The sequence below is a fragment of the Oryzias latipes genome, chromosome 13, assembly GCF_002234675.1.
Source record: "Oryzias latipes chromosome 13, ASM223467v1".
Lineage (NCBI taxonomy): Eukaryota > Metazoa > Chordata > Actinopteri > Beloniformes > Adrianichthyidae > Oryzias > Oryzias latipes.
Window position 1 is genome coordinate 19,218,294 of NC_019871.2, and position 19,922 is coordinate 19,238,215.

The 19,922-nt window shown below is 40.6% G+C and overlaps 1 protein-coding gene across 2 annotated transcripts in view; it reads left to right on the forward strand.

Annotated features, from left to right (window-relative positions):
- The first annotated feature begins 1,393 nt into the window (after nt 1-1,393).
- Nucleotides 1,394-19,922, forward strand: part of ecel1 (endothelin converting enzyme like 1) — a 55,569-nt gene continuing 37,040 nt past the window's right edge. The window contains exons 1-6 of one of the 2 annotated variants that reach the window (XM_023961543.1): nt 1,394-1,552; nt 8,465-9,596; nt 10,753-10,821; nt 12,629-12,739; nt 12,853-12,945; nt 14,325-14,449. In XM_023961543.1, the coding sequence (XP_023817311.1) occupies nt 8,739-9,596; nt 10,753-10,821; nt 12,629-12,739; nt 12,853-12,945; nt 14,325-14,449 (1,256 nt within the window). In that variant the 5' untranslated portion in view covers nt 1,394-1,552; nt 8,465-8,738. The remainder of the gene's footprint in view (nt 1,553-8,464; nt 9,597-10,752; nt 10,822-12,628; nt 12,740-12,852; nt 12,946-14,324; nt 14,450-19,922) is intronic. The other variant, XM_023961545.1, reaches the window with a different exon arrangement.

The following is a 19,922-nucleotide window of genomic DNA, read 5'->3' on the forward strand; positions in this document are numbered from 1 at the left end:
CTCTTGGTTTGCCACATCCCAACCCTCAAGCATTTAACATGCGGCAAATGTTTCACTGTGCACAGAAAGTGGCTGAATTTCTTCATATACAACATAGACAAGATCAGCAGTGGACAACTTTAAAACCTAAACTTTGTAAGAATCATTGTAAAGATAGTTTTAGCACTTTTTCATGGATTAATGGAACACTAAACTGCAGCTATGATCTCCACCTTTGCTGGACCTCATCCCAGTGTGAAGTATTTTATCAGAGAGATCATGATCTACACTAAAACAAATCCTATGTTGCATCTTATTTGCACTGAAGGAACACATTAATTGAGAAGTTTGTGGGATTTAAAAATTAGGAGAACCTTGTTTAATTGAAAAAAATTAAAATCCCTTATCTTTTCAATACTAAATCAATGTGGATAAAAGTATGCTGATACCCCTAAATTCTTGCAGCAGCAGAAGCAGTTTTGCAGAGCAGGAGAAGAAAGGGCAGATCCACAGCCTGTTGAGATGTGTGCAGGGTTTAAAACAAGTTAATCTCCAGCCTTTCATCAACTAATTAAAGAAAAGGACAATCCCAGATTAATAATTAAGTGTGTTAAATATTCAAAAGTCTATAAATGTGGTTTCCTTCAGCAAAGTCAACAAGTGTTCTTCTGAGCTCTTTCCTCCTTAGAACAATGGTGGCAGTGAAATGGTCAGTTAGTCACTCACTGATTTACATAATAATATTAGCCGACCTTTTGGTTTGATTAGTTTGTTTTTCAAAATACATGAAGATGAATGTTTTCTTCAGCTAATGACTAATGCATGTTCAAACCACAGAGTTTATTCAAATATACTTTGTAATGGACATGTGTAAAATGGAAGCCCTGCCGTTGACTGGAATTAGTCACTGGAACAGGCGTCCTAATTTAAGAATTAGTCCAGGTTCTTAACTGATCTGGCACCAAGGGAACTGAATTTGAATGCAGTGAAGGGAAAATCAAGACGGCTTCAGTGATGTGGAGGATGTATTCAAAAAGTGTGAAGGGTAAAGGCAAGGTCTGCTGTTACCTTTAATCACAAACTGTTTCATTAGTCGCGGAGGGAAAATTGGTTCATTTTTTATAGCATTTTTAACTATTTAGGACCAAAGTAATTAGGATCCTGACAGAATTTGGTAAATGTTTAAGATTTGGGTTGCTCTGTGCCTATTTATTCACAGAGAAACAAACAAAACCCAGAACACACACGTTTGGTTCTTTGGGAGGTTTTATTCTAAAAACCTGCGTGGCTTATTTAAGCAAGTCCCCCCCCCCCACACACACACACACACACACACACACCCCCCCCCCCTCATAGTACCCCCTCTCTTCTCTACCCTCCTTTTCTCTCCTCCTCCTCCTCACATCGGAGGCTGTGCGCTGCAGCTGCCGCGCAAACCCGCGCATATCCCGTCAGTGCGGTGGTCCCCAGAGAGAGGAGCGCGCAGGGATATCCAATTGGACTACCTTTTTCATTAAAAATAAATAAATCTTAACTATAATCGCTGCATGAGATATTGTTTTCTTCCACACAGGTAAGTTCCATTTCTTTCTGTACCACTATGCGTAAAGATGCTTTCCCGGGACTCCGGTTATGAGGCAGCAGAAACACTATTAAACCATTGGGGGGAGGGGGTGTAGAGGTGGAATACCTGGATATATCTTTATGTGTATCCCAAAGTTATGGTTATCCGCGGTCAAAGCAACCGTTTTAAGCTTCTATTTCTCATTCCAACCAAGGCATTACATTTTATTTCTCTGGTGTCTGTTTGCATGCGTCTTTGCGCTTCTGTCTGTGACCATTTTTGCAGCAAATGCTTTACAAAATCCCAAACTAGGATAACAGTGGATTATATTGGCATAAAAAAGCATTTAAGGCGCAAATTTGCGCAAAAAACTGAAACCGTTTGGTCGTTTTGGAATTGATTGAAGCTGCGTCCGTGCGCACATCGTTCCAAAAAGTTTGAATTGCACGCGACAGTTGACGGGACTCTAAGGTCCTTCACCTCTGAAGAAAACAAAATGAAAATGGTCAAATTAAACCATAACAATGAAAAATGACGCTATAACATCCTTCCTGCGTGTTTAACAAACGTTGTATTTAGATGTACAATAATAATCGGTTGTTTTGTTTTGTGTGTGTGTGCATTTTAACGCAGAACAAGAAATCAGAATGATTTTTTACAGTCTTTTAAATGAGCAAACGTCACTTTATAAAAAAACACAGGGCGCGTAGTTTCCCACATAAGTTAGTTTCTGCTTCCAGTTCCAGTCTGAGCAGAATGCTTGGACTCCTGAGCTCTGTGTCCAAACGTGGAGTTGCGCAAACCCACCGTGGCGCTCTGCTGCAGCCTCTGGCGGCTGGTGATAAGGCTGGAGGGGACTGACTCTCACTCCGAACCCTCCGGGAAGCCTCCCGCTCTCCGTGGAGGCTCTGTGACCGTTTCGATTAGCGGATAATACACCCATTTCTAAGGAGCTTTCAGGTGACACAGCTTCCCGGGGAGGAGATAAAAGCGCAGGGCTTGTTGCTATAAGCTCATATTTTCTCAAATATTTTCACAAACTTCAGTGATAGAAAAATGTTTTCAGCAAAAGGTGCAGAGAACAAAGAAGCTCACATCTGGGAGAATTTTTGGAGAAAAAAGTGAAATATGCAAAGTTGACAGAAGAGTTGTGATTCATTGATAAATATTCTTCCTTCAGAGGAATTAAGGCTCTTTGTGATTTTTCTAAATCCGTGTTTTTAACGTAACACATGTGACATTTATTGTACCTGATCCATGACAGATCTTTGAAAAAAAATTTCTGTTGTCATGGATGCCCAAAAGCAACTTTCTCAAAGCCTGTAGCTTTAAGGGGGGAAAAAGCAAAACAGAGAGAGAGAGCAACCAAACATCTTAGATTTACCTTTTAAGGTCTTTATTTCTACTTGAATAATATCCCTACTCTTACGTGGGTGCTGCACTGGAAGGTTCAAAAAGAAACATTATGAAATTTAAAAGAATTAAGTGGTATAGTCACTGTTTTATTGTTGAAAATGTACTATAAGAATGTTTGACCAAGATAAGAAGACTCCATGCATCACCTGGGAAGTGTTTGGGATAGTTTGAGGAGAAAACTGTGTGTCTATGCATGTGTTTGTGCAAGTTTATTAAGTGTGACTGCATATGTGTCTGCATGTGTTTGTGTGTGTGTGTGCCTGCATGTGCATGCATCTGTTTGTGCATGTTAGTCTGTGACAGCACGTTTGTTCATGTTTGTGTGTCACTGTATGTGTGTGTGCGTGTCTATGCATGCATGCATGTGTTTGTGCCTCTTCACGTTTGACTGTATATCTGTGTGTGCATGCATGTACGCAATTGATGCATGTTCATGTATGATTGCATGTGTGTATGTGTACCTTTATATCTGTGTGTGCATGCATGTATGGAATTGATGCATCTTCATGTATGATTGCATGTGTGTATGTGTATTTGCATGTCTTTGTCTGCACGTGTGTTTGTGCATGTATATGTTTGTGCCTGCAAGTGTGTGTGTGTACCTGCATTTTTCCGTGTGAGTGTGCATGCATATTTTTGTGCATGCGTGTATCTGCATGTGTCTGTCTGCATAGGTGTGTGTGCATGCATGTGTGTATTTGTGGGACAGAGCGCGTTCACCAGTATTAGTAAACCTCTCAGATATTAGGTCCTGTCATGTTAAGTAAATAGCCATTTATCAAGTATACCTTTCTGCAAGAGCACCCATGAGAACCAATCCATTAGCAATACACCAAATGTCCACTCGAAACGTGTGTGTGCGTGCATGTGTGTAACAAAATGGATTAGAGGGTTTAAGTAGTTGTGACACAGAGAAAATAGTCGTATATTTGATTGAGTAGAAACTTTTCACAAAGAGACGATGCGGCTGATTTTTGATCAGAAACCAGATTATATATACTTTAAAATGAAGTGCGAGTGGATTTGTGTGCAGGAATGTGTGTGACCTGATATGGAGGTGTGCGCACATGTAACAAAGGAGAGGACAGATGGATGATAAGGTGGAGCGAAAATGACACCGACTTTATAATTCCCCTCTCTTTAGTGTGAGCAGTTTCCTCAGCATCACTCCTGTCGCCTGTCAGCCTGCAGCTGCATTAAAAAGATGAAACTGGGAGAATTTCTTACAGGGTCCCAAAGATGAAACTCTGAAAAAAAAGTTGAGCTTTGGAAATTTGAAGTGGAGAGCACTTTCATTGACTCTTTCAGTATTAATACATTTTATGAGAGTTTTGCTGATGTAATCCATGCTCTCTAAATGTATGCGTTAGTGTATGTTTTATGTGTGAGTGCAAGAATCAGCTCACCGCTCCGTTTCTTTTCCCTTCGGCTTTTCCCTGCAGGGGTCGCCACAGTGAATCAGCTTTCTCCATCTAATCCTGTCTGCTGTATCTTTTACTCTAACACCAGCTACCTTCATGTCTTTGTTCACTGCATCCATAAACCTCCTCTTTGGTCTTCCTCTAGAGTCTAGACTCAGGATTCTCAAGATTTTTCTACCAATATATTCTCTGTCCCTCCTCTGGACTTGTCCAACAACCTCAGTCTGGTCTCTCTAACTTTATCTCCAAGTGAATCACTTCACCAATAATTGCAGAAAAAAAAAGACAATTTTCATTACAGAATTGCAGAAAATAAGTATCCTATTGTGTTGACTCAGGAAAAAATGAAACCTGCGACAATTCTTTGATTTTTATTCTAAATAAATATTGTGAAAATGTTTTGAACATGTTTACTATCACTGAGATATAAAAAGAAGCCATGTTATTGATGCATGAAAGCAGAGAACTCCAATAAGTATTTAGGACTTTGCAGAAATTCCCTCACAAATACTCAGAATGGGCTTGCTGAGTGATTTTGAGTTGATCAGCAGCACACACAAAAAAGTTGCAATTTCATAACCATCTAAAACAAGAGAAACTCTTCAAAGTAAGATTATATTAACTTCAAACGAAGACCAAACAAGGGAACCCTGTCTAGCCCGAAACCAAATGATCTATGTTTACCTATTAGGGATCTCTGGTGGCACCGACTGACTTTCCAGCTGACAATTTAGCCAATTTATTAGTTAGACAGTAAAAAGTGGAGGTTAAACTAAGGAAGCAACATATACCATGAGCTATATAAAATTCCCAGCAGAGAATGAGAAGCTGAAGGTGATTATTGATGTATAACACGCAGAGGACTAACAAAGCTAGCCCAGGTTCTTCTTCTTGTTTTTTCCTCTCGGTCATTAATCATTTCAGACAAAATATTTATTCATTTTTGTTTTGTGTCTGCTACCCGATACAAGGAGCCACAACTTGGCAGAGGTTCCACACCAGATGCCATTTGTAATGCAACTGCATAGTGGCTGAACTGGGTCTGAAACTGGATACTTGACAACTACAAGTCCAATCAGTTCCAAGTTTATCCCATCCCAGAGATCCGCCTTTCAGAAATGACTTCCCAAAAGAGCAGCAGTTGAAATTGTGTGATGTCTGCAGGCGGTTTGACTTTTCTCGTGGTCAGTGGAAATCAGAGCGACAGAACTTTCACATGAAGGTGTGAAGGTTCTGTCGCTTTCCACCACTTTGATCCACATCTGAAAGTGAGCCAATCAGATAAAAATTGTGTTTTAGATTCAATCTGCTTTTCTGAATATTCAAATCGTTGTGAATCATGAGCAGACAAAAGAATACTGTTTGAAAAAGATCGCATTTGTGATGTGGAAAATATTCTGGGCGGCCACGCCAACAGTCCAGCACATAACAAAGGTTTTATTTTTTTAGGTAAAAATAGAAAAAAAGCATAATCATGATTAAACGAGCACTGGGAACACTTTGGAAATAGATCAAATGATGATCCGTGTGGGATTTTAAACATCTAGGATTCAGACTACCTGTCATGTGCATTACTTAACCAACAAACCACGAATTATCAACTTTATCACTCAACAGTTGTCATGTAACAATCAGATTGGAAGTTTCACTCTCTGTGCAAACTTCTGAAACTTCTCAGCACAGCAGCACTCATACATTACCCCCATAGTGTAATTGCAGGGCTATAACAAAAAGCATCCTGTAAACATGGCTGTTTCCTTGATAACTGAGGTTAATGTCTAATTTAATGTTAACCATTTAAAATGGGATCAAACATGAATGTGGTTCTGTACTTTTGCTCAGAGTTTTCTGGTGCATTTGTAACATTTCTGAATGCCTTTTTTTGTTGTGACCCATGAGCGTCTAATCAGAAGCAAACACGCAGCCGATGCAGAGCAGAAAGGCATTGTGGGACGTTTCTGTTTTAACAAACAGCATAGCGGCATTCCTCTCTACTTCATTTTGGGATTAAAATGTTTCACAAAATGCTGTAAAATGTTCTGTTCTTTGAATAAATAAAAGTAATCAATGCTTTACACATTACGCCATCATTTGTTGTTGTACAGATTTACTCTTCTGGTCCACACATTTATGTTTTAGTGACTCACTTGGTTGTTTTCTGTGGAAAGCCTGTAAAAGCACAAGCTGGTTTCCTCTCAGCACATTCTGAACGTTTTGTAGCTAAAGACCCAGAAATTTCCCAAAGGACTTTGTTAATATGAAACCCAGACAGAAGGGAATATTAGGTTTAAGGTGTTGAAGTAATGAGCACCATGTGTTTGCAGGGAAGCTTCATAATTTCTGTCCTTTTCTGAAGGGTTATAAAAGTAGGTAGTAATGTTTGTATGAATGTTTGATCAGCTGCAACAATCTTAGTTTCGGTTTTCTGACCTATTCCAGTTTCCACAGTGAGAAGTTACGATGAAATCTTGTTAAATTTCACAGTAAGATGTTTCAACACTTAGAAATACATGTGCAACCCCATTGCTTATTTATAGCAATGTGGACACCTTTAATGTCCCAGTCACTGCTGTCTTTACAAATTGACAAATCTGGACGGGGCACGCTGGTGGCCCACACGAAATTTTAAGAACTTAGACCACTCAATCAGGTCGTACTGAGCATATGTACAACATGTCAGGGTAGGGTGAAGTTGATGAGATGCAGGCGTGCTGTACAGATTTTTCATTAATTCAGCACTAGCGAATTCTACAGACTGCACAAGCAGTCCGTTAGTGCTGTTCACGTGATAAGTGCACGGTCCTTACGTGCAGCCTGACTGTTAGAAATGAGTAAATACGATGATCAGAATGTAGTTTGTGAGGACATCTTACCGGCGTCCTAGGGGCATGTGCACACTGCAAGACCTGCGTTCCTTTTGAGATGCAGCCACTCCTCTCTGCAACCCTCCACAAGCCCAGATAAGCCAAAAACCTGCAGAACCTATACGGGTCAACCTCTTTATGGATACATGTGACTAAGGCATAAACAGATAAACACATTTTTTAAAGTGTAATAATCAAAGGAAGTTTATCAATTTTCTCCTTTTATTCCATGCTTTGCCCAAGATAGAGTGTAGTACATTCCAGATGGATGGATTACAGATCAGAAGGAAGGAAAATCTCTACTCAAAGATCTTTGAGGATCTTATGTGGTCTTAAAAAAACTGCAGCCTCAAATGAACTCCAGTTTTCTGGCTCTGTGATGTTGATCTGTATTTATCTCAGAAAGCAATTAAGATTTTCTTAAACTGGAATAAATGTTGTCACTTCCTTTTCCAGTTCTGTGCTTATACATGTAAATAAAGTGAGGTTTTTTTTTGGGAGACACTTTTTTGTCTAGATTTCCAGCTTTTAAAAATGTATCACACCACACATTGTTTCCAACAGTTTGAGGGGAAGCAATCATATGATAAAGGTCCATGACACCTGGACCATTGTGTGATGAATGCATTACTGCTTCGCACATTAATCTTCAGTTGTCTCATACACCGACAAATCATCTTAAGGCTCCTTCTGTTGAGATATCATCTAAAAACTTTAAAGTGAGTCATGTTAGTTTTGATCCAACCGGAAGTAGTAAAATTAAATTATGAAGATTTGATTTTAGCAGATAATATTTGAAGCACATTTATTTACCTCCATGCATTGAAACAGTGACAAAGACCAATGGCCTGTCGCTTGTCAAGGTGGAAAGTTGTGTGAACGACTTCATGGTGTTTAGACGGAGACGATACATTCTGTGTCCGTCTGCTGTGATGATAAATGTGGACTGACAAGAGCCCGGTTCTGGGGATTGTCGCGCCTCTCCAGAACCAGCTAAGCTAGCCTGTTTGCTGTCTAAACAGATCTGTCCTGAGCTGTGATTCAACCTGGGGACATCCAGTCTCTGAGGGATGAAAGTCAACAATCAATCAACCTGCTCCAACTGGAACTAAACACAGGGAGACGAGCAGGAGCTTCCTTCTGCTGTTCTCCGCTGTTGCAGTTTGAGCTTTCAACACTTGTTATGACCCACATCTTTACTCTGTTTCTATTTTTTTCAGCAGGTAACCTGTTACTGGTTGGAAAAAAGGAGAGGATGGAGGAATAATGAAAAGAGAGACCAAGTGATATTACCAGGATTCTTTATCCGCAATGGGAGCTCCTTGTTTTTCCGTTTTTTACTTGAATATATTAGAAAGGGAGTTTAGCTGAAGCCCAGCTGGATCCATAACGTTAGAGGTTTATCCTATTCCAGTAGGAGAGCTCATGGCTGGACTCTAAACCTAGCACTCTTTTGCACCGTTAGTCATTTTACTGAACTGCTGTCTTTTCGTCATGGAGAAAACGTACTCATTAACAGCCCATTATGATGAGTTCCAGGAGGTTAAGTATGGGGGTCGCTACAGCAGTGACATCTTAAGCAATGGCATGACCCTTCACCTTGGGGGCAGTCTGGACCGTCACATGGGGCGGGGACGGGGAGGGACCTGGTCTAACGGCCGGAACAGAGATCTGAGCAGCACCAGCAGCAGCGGGGGTCTTCCTCGATGGAGCCGGAGGGAGATCTGTCTTCTCTCTGCTCTGGTCTTTGCTGCAGGCATGTGTGTTATAATGGGAAGCATGCTGGCGCTGAAGTACATTTCTCTGGACTCCCCGCTGGACGCTCAGTGCAGAGAGGACTGCCAACGAAAGCGCTCCCTTCTGCGGGCTGCTCGCTTTGTCCAGGCCAACATCGACCCCACCATCCAGCCCTGCCAGGACTTCTATTCCTTCGCTTGTGGAGGCTGGCTGAAGCGCCACGGCATCCCTGAGGACAAGCTCAGCTATGGCATTATCACAGCCATAGGAGAACACAATGAGGAGAAACTACAGCGCCTCCTCCTGGAGCCGATTCGCAGAAGAAGCCCAAACTCAGCAGAACGTAAAGTCAAGGAGTTCTATCGATCCTGCGTCAACATCCAGAGGATTGACAAGCTCGGGTCTGAACCCATGACAGAGCTGCTGGACAGCTGTGGAGGGTGGGACCTGGTGGGGGCCCCTCCCAGTGCAGCTGGGTGGGTGCAGGAGGGCGCCCCACAGATGCCAGACTTTGATGAGCTGCTTTACAGGACGCAGGGAGTTTACAGCACTGCTGTCTTCTTCTCCCTAACTGTCAATGTGGATGACAAAAACTCATCAAGGAACGCCATCAGGGTGAGTATTCAGAGAAATCAAAGCCAATAGTTTGTAATTCATGTTTTTTAAATTCTTCTGTTAGATCTGTCTGTACAACCGAAAAACTGTTCTCTCATTTTGTGTGTGGCGAGTGCATCGTTAAGTATTTGTAATGCTAATGGAGGTTACAGCTACTTATGACGTAGGGGGAATGCTGTCGTATGGTGTCCTTCCGCCACACTATTCATTAGTAAGATGCGAGTACTGACCACCTTAAGCAGTGACGTGCGGTCAGATGAGGCAAGTGAGGCTCGGCCTCACCTGTCCTTGTAAAAAAAAAAAAAAAAAAGTACATTAAGTAAACATTCTTTTCCCACTGATCTGTGTTTAAGAACATTTTTTGTTGACTCAACACATTTTCCACAGTTTCTGAGGTTAAAATCACTGAATTTTAAGTGTTGCACAAGAACATACGGATCGGAAACTCCCGGTGAGGCTCTAGAGCAGGGGTCCCCAAAGTAGGGCCCGCGGGCCAAATTTGGCCCACCAATGGTTGTCTTTTGGCCCACCAAGTCGTGCCTGTAAGAGCCCGCAGAGTGTTTCGTTAAAATCCCTTAATCTTTCCCATTCATCCATGGAGCGACAACGGCAGTAGCAAACGGATAAGAGGCATTTTAAACAAATATGGGAGGAGGATTGTTTTTTACCAGAAATATCTTCTCAGGCTGTTTGTTTTTTTGTCAGCAGTCCGGGGCTGTACTTAAAGAGTACAATATACGCCACCACTACACACAGTTTTATCCAAACACAAAGGTAAGGCGCAAAAGACATATTCTAGGGAGTTCCAATCTAAACTTCTGTCACAGCAAGCCACCCTCATGATGCCCTCGGCAGCACAGGACAGCGCCACATTGGCAAGCTACAAAAGTTCGGGGCTAACTGCCGAGAATAGGAGATCGAGAGAGATTCAAAGACAAATGTTACTAACTTTTTTGTCTCACTAATGTGTGTTACCTTAAAAAAAGTACCAAATACAAATAATACCATTAATACAAATAATACCACAAATAGATACATTGTTGAGATGCAGTTTACAATGTAAAATCCATGAATTTTTCTGATTTCTCATCACATTTAGAGACATACATAAAGGAAGTGATCTCCTTTTCAACTTTGTGTGTTCCTGTGTTTGAAGATTGATCAAGAGGGGCTTACACTGCCAGAGAGGAGTCTGTACTTGGGACAGGACGAGGACAGTGTCAAGGTGAAATACTTTCCATCCTGGTTTCTCTGTTATTCCTTGTTACATCTTTATTATAGTTTTTTTCTACTTTTTAAATGAACTTCCCGTCTCCTGTTCCAATCCATCATAACTTTTTTGTCCTTCTTTTGAAATCCCAGTTTCTCCTTTGACTTCATTCAAGCCAACATTACCCTGTAAAATAAGCAGCTTTTTAAAAAAGAAATGTTTGTTTTACTGCAGATCCAATCGATGAGAGCTCAAAAAAGTCAATGTGAACATGTGTTGACATGCGTTTCATGTCAAAGTTGACTCTTGGCAAAATATGATCCCAATGTTTTTACAGCCCACTAAAAGTGAAGAACCTTTTCTGAAGATGATAAAAACAAAGTTTGTGGCTGCAGGTGTGGTTTTTGGCATCACATGGAGATATTTGTATTTGTAAATTTGAATTTGTATTTATAACTGAGCCCTCGGAGAATCCGTGCGCCCGGCTTAGTAAACCGTGCTCTGCTCAGAGACATGCAGATGCAATGTGTGCGTGTGCACGATTGCTCAACAGTACAATAACAACTATTTAATCTGTGCACACGGTTTATCACTTTTTAAAAAAAAATTTAACCTCTTGCACCTGGAAGGCTCAGTATTTCATAACACTAAATAGTGTCATGTTATTTGCTGGGAGACTCATTGCATGTAGTTAACAACACAATACATTTATCAATGTAGTTTTCCTTTTGGTTTCAGTTTAAGCCTTGTAGCTGCAGTCCACTGTGATTGCTTTTGTGCCCAGGCTTCAAAATTTTAAAAATTGTTTTCGTAGGCCATATTCATATTTTAGACTTTAGCTAAACAGCTACAAAGATGTTTCAAGGGACATAGTTTGAGGATATGTGAAACAACAACAATGACCTCTGAAAGGGAACTAATTTTGTTAACTAATTTGTCTGGAACCAGTGGGGTAGGACCAAAAATGCAGGAGATTGAGCCTTTGGTAAAACCCTAAATTAAAAAATGACAGAAATGTGAACAAAGGGATCAACAGGGTGACAAAACAGATGACAACCAGACACTTAAATACACTGAGGACAATCAACCAAATGAAGAGAACTGTGAATGATTAGAAGCTTGAACCTGGTTTGACTGTGACAGGAAAAACATAAGACCTGAAAACAGAACATGACAAGAACCAAGAGATCCACAGAAAAACCAAACTGAGGTGGTGCATCCTAACACATTTATGAGGGGAAACAAAAGATACAGAGCAGAAAGATCACATTTTTTTATATTTGTACATCCAGCTTGTAGTTATGAAGTAATGAAGTGCACCACACCAGGTACCTTTGCTTTAAAAGACAAAAGACCTCACATGTATATTAAAGTGTGTCAATAGTTTGATGCAACAGTAAAAACTTTGGTCCAAAAGGCTTTTATTTTGACACTTAAACTTTAAAAGTCTGAGTTTCTAATTAAGTTTGATTTTTTTGTTGTGTTCTTTTGTTGTGTTGTTCAACTGCTTCTGTGGTGTTTTTGTAAAACTATGAAGACTCTCATTTGAGATAATTAACTTTACCTAAAGTACTCTTTACGTTGAAGCACTGACCCCGTTTTCCTTACTTCTGTCCCTCGCTGAACCATTTCTTCATTCTTCCATCTGGTAGATTGACTCTTTTCTCATTTTTCTTCATCAGTCCACCTGCTTTGCTTTGTCCCCTGCAGTGCTTTTGTTATCCCTTCCACTTTGCCACATGTCACCCTTGTTGCTGCCCACTGCTGATGATGCTCTGCACCGCCTCCTGTCCGCTAACGCTGATGTTGCTCGTGTCCTCAGATCCTAGCGGCGTACAAGGCTCTGATGGAGCGTCTGCTGAGCATGCTGGGAGCTCACAATGCCACGCAGAAGTCAAAGGAGATCATACAGCTGGAGACTCGACTGGCCAACGTGAGCTGGTTGCATGTGTGCATGCATGTCTACATGCTGTGGTGCATGTGTTTGTGAATTGTTGAGTGACACCCCCCCCCCCCCCCCCCCCCCCCCCCTCTATTCCTCTTTAGATCACTGTGTCAGAATACGAGGACCAACGGAAAGACATCAGCACCATGTATAACCGCATCACCCTCAGGGAGCTACAGCACATTGCTCCTAATGTGAGAACTGCAAACACATGCAGAAACACACAGAAACTGCATTTACATGCATGAGTGTGCCCGCGCAGTTTATGGAAAATCAGACGGAAAGATAAAAAATTTGAAGCGCAGCTGAGGGTTTAAAGCGGTGTGCTGAGAGGGAGAGTGTGTGGTCAGGATGAGTGAGCAATGAAGCGCACCACACACACACGCACGGACATCCACACACAGACGCACACGCACAGACACAGGGGTCTAAGTGATTCACAAAAGCTGTTTGCCCTGCAGGGGCAGACGAGCAGATTGAGAGACGGAGCAAAGGAAGTTGGTGGAAGGAGAAAAGTAGAAAACATGGAAGGCTGTTGAAAATAACAGGAGGGGAGGAATGAGTCTGCAGAGAGAGGTGGTGTTAGGTTTGAAGCCAGCAGGATTGGTCTGTAGAGATGCTGAACTAAACGACTAATAACGCAGACATCTCTGCTCTGCTTCTCTGTCTGTGTTCTGTAGATATGGTTTTGTCTCACTGTGGAGTACAGTTTGAAAAGCCCACAGTCACATATTCCTTTTCAAAATGTGCTAACTTAAGACCAGGATGCTGTTGGTCTAAAAAAATACATTTCAGAGTGTGTTTTCTTGGATTTATTCCTTTGGAAAATTGAGGGTTTGGTGGTTGGAGGGATGTGGCACCACTGTTATTGCCCTGACGTTTTTGATGATCACAACGTAAAGTTCAGCAAGGGTGAAGTACCGGTAAGTGAGATGCAGGTGTGTCGTACAAATTTTTCATTTTTTAAGCCCCCAAAATCCTTGTGGACTCCACAAGGAGCCTGTTCATGTGATGAGTGTGTAATCTTTGTGCGCAGCCTGACTGTTAAAATGAAGAATTTAGACAATCAGCGTCGGTTGTATGGACATCCTACAAGCATCCAACGTGCACTTTGCGGTCCATAAGGGACCAGTACCTTATTAACAACGTGACGTAAGGACACTGTACGACTGCATCTCCTGTACAACATAAGTTTGAGCAACTTCCACTGGCCTTGCGAATATTTCACGAAACACTTACTACACCCACGACAATGGTGCATTCCATTTAAGTGACATCCTTTGAGGTGGCCATACAAAGATGCAGCTGCTCCTCTCTATGACCCTCCATGGAGCCAGACAACCCAAAAGCCCACAGCACCCCTCTTATGTTGACGTGACTGTGGCTTTACTGCAACTATTGTCCAACTGCAACCTGACATTCACTGACACAGTTCTTTGAAATTATTTATAAGAATATGTTATTGTCTCTGACATGTGAATCCGTGATGCAGTACCAATACCTTTTGTTATTGTTTCTATGAACTCAAGAGTCTTTCGGGTCTGAGACTGTACCGTGTGTCCTTCCACCACAGCTTCGCTGGAAACACCTGCTGGACAAAATCTTCCATGACAACTTCTCTGAGGACGAAGAAATTGTGGTACTCGCCACTGACTATATAAAGAAAGTCTCAAACATCATCAGGACCACTTCAAAGAGGTGAGGATGGGTGCTGGTGCTCAGTGAGTGGAGGGCTTTGTGGAATGAGAGGAGGAAGATTGTGGAAAAATCAATGAAATTGGATGCAGTTTTGAAGTAGTTGTTCTGGAGTCTGACTAAGCGCTTTAGTTTGAGGTTCTTTGTGTGTGTGTTTGTTTGCTGTAGGGCAGTCTCCACAGTTCTGGCCAAAACACGGTGTCATAAGGTGAATGGATCGGTTCTAAAACATTGCTCTGGACTGATTTGTGTATGCAGTCGTGTGACTGAGAGTTAGGGGGGGGAGTCACTGTTGGTTGAACGTGCAAATCTAATGCAGCTGATTAATATTGATCCCTCTCGAACGCCTTTCTACCTCCCAGTCTTCAACAGACACACATGGACGAGCACACACACACTTCTGTTCTCCGTCTTGACAGACTCCTGGGGAGGGCCTAAAGGGCGGCAGCACGTCAGGTTATGTGTTGCAGCTGCTGACAGCTCACCAATAGTCCCTCTGTTCCACACAAACACCCAGGAGCTTATATGCAGCTGACTGGCGAGTGGATTTCACGCTTGTCATTTGTGAGAGTGGAAACATGTCGGCCTAAAAGCATATCCCATTCAGACGTTTCCGTCATGAAACCTCAGTTCATACCGACACTGCTTCATTCACTGTGGCTAATAAATCATTTCAGCTTAGCGTGTTGGGCTGCATTGTTGTATGCTGCAATGTCTGATTGAGTTTGCTCAAATCTGTGGTCTGGTGTGATATTGATCTCTCTTCACATGCCATGAAGAAACGTGTCCAATGCAGGTTTGCTGGGGAAATGTGCATTGACAAGAATTGAATTTGGTGCTGAAACGCATCATCTACTCTGCTAATTCTGGACATGAGTGATGTTAGTGGAGATGAATGATAATTTTTTACCCTGAAATGACAGTTTGTGAACGCAAAAATCCACCAGTGATCAGGTGAAGACATCTGTGATGCACTCTAGAATCTTTGTATCAGTTGACAATTGTTACAAAAAAATATGATTTGTGAAGAAAAACAAACTCCTCTGACTCTGATAGAACCTGGTATGTCTACTGCACAATTACAAGGGGAACTGACCCACAGGTAAGACGTGTTTTTTTACCTGCTATTGCTTCCCTAACAAAGGACACATTGATTCAGTCTTTTTTTTTACATTGTTTTGGTTTGTTAAGTTTTTGTTGCTGTTCATAGTTGTATCTTTAAAGTATGCCATTTTAGATCATTTTGGGCTGTTATCAAGTATTGATAAAGCATTGTTTTGAAATATTTGTCTGAAGTATTTTCCAGAAAGATGGTTTTGCTCAGCAGTGTAGGTTGGACTTTGTAACCGCAGGTTGTCAGTGAAATGGCTCCAAAAAAGCACATTATTGCATAAAAAATGTTATTTCTAACAGGGGCCACAACAAATCAGAAGTTTCTGTTCATGTTTTGTCTTTGTTCAAATGTGATTTTGTGGACTTCATCAAATCGTCTGTGTTGTTTTCTAGGGTTTTCTTGCATTTCCACAAAATCGGTTGGTTCCAGCTTCTTCTGACCGTGCAGACTATGCTAACTGAAGCTTTACAAGCAGGTTCTTTTGGTACTTTTTTCTGCATTAACCAACCTTAAGATACATTTGCAGGAAAGTCCATTCCAGCTGATGTTATTAAAGATTTTAATTTGTAAATATTTTTAATATTTACAAATTAAAATTTTAATATTTTATTTAAGTAAATTACAATGAAAGTAAAAATATATTTAAAACAACATTGTTCTGTTTTGAAATTAATATTTTAACATTTTGAGCTTTAAATTGTTTGGATAAACGTAAACCTTATACTTTTCATGCTGCACATTATCAGAGTCTGATCAGCCTCATCTGACAAAAACATATCTTATTTAAAGCTTCTCCTGTTTATCTGATGTTTTCTTCCTATAACACTGGGATAAATGTCAGTAAAAATGATCTTAATTACACGTTTGAAAAAGATACTTAAAGTTCGATATATAAGCTTTTGCACATAGAATCCCTTAAATTTGGACCATCTTGTTTAACAGAGACTTTAATCTGAAGTGATTTTAATGTGAGGAAATGCTCAGAAACTTCTGTTTGAAATGAAAACAGAAATCCCAGAAAGTTCTTGCAGTGTAGAAGCTTTAGTTGTGCTGTTGGTGGAGGCAGCTCCTTTTGGAATTATTCACAGAAGCAAAGTCAAAAAGATGTGTTTAGGTTGCAGGGTTCAAATCTCATATAAACTCTGTAGGAAAACATTTGAGACTTGAATTCGACTCTTGCAGCCAACTGTTGCCAGATTAGGCCAAGAAGCAGCAGAGAAAAGTGTGTCCTATTTTTATTTTGGATCACTTTTTAAGACGCACACTGAGAGCGCTGCAGCCAGATCATCCCAGCTGTGAAAGTAGACGATAACCAAAGCTTGTACCAGGAATTTGTTGACACACTTAGTGAGGTCTGTTCTCATTTTTCTTTATGCTTTCAAATGCAAAGTGACATGACCATCGGGCATCTGAATGTGTTTGGATCATCGTCAACCATTGTCAGCGGGGTTTATTTCAGCCTCCATTGAAGTTACACATAAAGCTGTGGAAATAATGGCAGCGTTCCTTAAAGGAGGCAAGCATAAAATGAGTGGAGATTAGCTGAGATGAAGGGATTACCTGTCAGGAATAAACAGTGAAACATGTGGACAATGGGAACATGAGGAGCCGTATGAACATTCGAGAAGAAGTTCAGCTAAGGTAATTAAAAGGAGAAGAACACCAGTACCTGTACTTAAATAAGTCCATGGAGAAGTGAAAGAACTATATTATGTTACCTGAATTGTTGGTTTTAGCTGTACTATGTGTTCATCATGAGTGAATGCTGTTACCATGAAGAAAGACTGAGGTGGCTATGAAGGGAAAAACCTGAAAACCTAATGCTGTCTTTTCAAAAATGCAGTTTTTGATGGAGACACAATTTATTTGTAACGGTGTTGCCTGAAGATATGTGACCAAACACCTCAATGTCGCAAAAATTCAAATGTGGGCGGTAAAAAGGGAAGTGAGATTGTTTTCTTTAATCAGTCAATCAAAGACACATGGCCCTTGTAATGCAAAACTATGAGCTGGAAAAGAAAGCAGCTAACAAACAATAGCAACAAAAAATTCCTAAACAGACTCTAAAGAGGCTTATTATTAGGTAAAGTGCCCCTTTTGAAACCAGAGGTGAGGAGACTGAATGGATAGATGGACGGAGTAATTAATAGCTGATGAGTGTATTTGGCTTACCATAACGCCCACCTGATGTTATAAACAAAAATGTTTGAAAAAAACACTATTTTTATGTCACTGAAACACAAAAATCTGCATATTAGTCCCACAGCTGGCTCTGCCCAGAATTGTGTGTGGAAAAAAAAAAAAAGAAGAACAATTTACAATCAAGCCCAGTTTTAGCACTGATTCCCAATACATTTACTTTAGTATATAAAACTACTAATATATTAACTTTGGAGTCATTGGTTTTTCAGAGTTAGAGGAGAAAAGAATCTTTGATTTTTTTTTTTTTTTATTTCTGACATTTTCAAACTATTCCTTTTTACATTTCTCCTTTTCCCTGTTCTCCATCCTTCAGTTGTTCCATCTTCAGCCAATCAGTTCAATAACATTAAAGTCTTAATAGGATAATAAATTCTTTTTTGAAGTTCTGATGTTGTTTCATTGTACAGCAAATTTTCAGAGTCAACGTGCAAAATGTAGCTTCATTCTTCCTCAGACCTCCTACCTAAAGTGTTTTTCTCTCATTCATCCTCCCTTCAATCACTCTTTTCCCTCCAGTCTTTTTCTCCCTGACCTCTCCTGTCTTTCTTATTCCACTCTCACAGCATCTTCCTCAGCTTCGCCTGATAACATCTCCTTCCAGCAGCTTTATTTCAATCCCCCAACACCTCTCTGCCCTCCTTTTCTCTCCATCTACAGCTCTGTCCATCCCTTCCATCCATCTCTGTCTCTCTCAATTCTCTTCCTCTCCTCCTGAACCCATCCTGCTATTTTTCCCTGTCCTTAAAAGAATTTGCTTTATTGTTTTTAGCTTTTTTCTTCACCACCTTCTCTCCATCTCTGGGTTCAATTTTAACAGAGACGTACAACTTATACTTTTGTTTTTTTCTGAGGTTTTGAGAAAGAGTTGGTTTTGTTTCCTCCTTAGTGCTCGGCTAGTCAGCTTGTTTTATGACCTGAAGATAATCTTGAAAGTTTACTTAAACTTAGGCAAATAATATATAAACTATAAGTATAAAATTACTGTCAGGAGTGGCATTGTAGGGCACGTAGGCGCTATACCCACCTACACCCTCTCTGCCCCACTTTATTTTTTTTGTTGACGAATAGGTTAAACTCAAACTTTATTTACTTATATAGTGCCTTTCATTTCAATTAAAAACACAAAGCACCTAACATAAAAGCAGATCAAATAATCATAAAAAAGAAAAAAAATGAAAATTATTAAAAACAGAAAACAGAGGACAATCACACACAGATGGGACCCCTCCCTCACCTGATTCCTCCCTCCACCCACCCAGTTCCCCCAGTAGAACCCTGAACAAACAAAGAACTGCAGCTTAAAGAAGGTCTGGCTTGGTACTGCTGTGGAAACGATATCATGGGGATCCAGTCATTTCAAGGCCCAGCCCGACCCCGTGGGTCATTACTACAGCGTCCGCCCAATACGGAGCAGCCTAGGGCCCACTCTACAGCTATTAGCCCACAGAGCGGGACCCCAGCCGGCCCAGTGAGAACGGGTACCGCAGTAACAGCACCCCCTACAGGTGAAGCCGGCAGTACCCCAGAACAATGGATCCCCAAGAGGAAACACTGGAATAAAAAAAATCAGAATAAAAATTGTCAGAAAATAACAACATAAAAGAAATATAATATAAATAAGATATAACAATGTTAGTAATTAAGAAATAAAATACGTAAAATGATTAAAACATAACGTAATTATGTAAAATAGTAAAATAACAATAAAAAGAATAGCATATTAAAAACAAAAAGATAATAAATAAAAAGATAAATTAATAAATAGATAAATAATAAAAGACATAAGCAATTACCAAAGTCATGTAAAAGCCAGACTAAAAGGTGAGTCTTCAGCCTCTTCTTAAAAACCACAGTCTCTGTTGCCCTGAGGTTCTCCGGCAGGCTGTTCCACAGGCGAGGACCGTAATGGCGGAACGAGGCCTCACCGTGTGTCTTGGTCCTAACCTTAGGAACAACTAGGAGGCCAGTGCCAGAGGACCTCAGGGTCCACGAGGGCTCATATTTTAAAATAATATCATTTAAGTAAAAGGGCCCAAGACCTTTAAAAAATTTGTAAACCATTAAAAAAAAATTAAAATCAATCCTGAAACACACAGGGAGCCCATGCAGCGATTTTAAAACCGGAGTAATGTGTTCCCACCCTCTGGTCCTTGTCAGAAC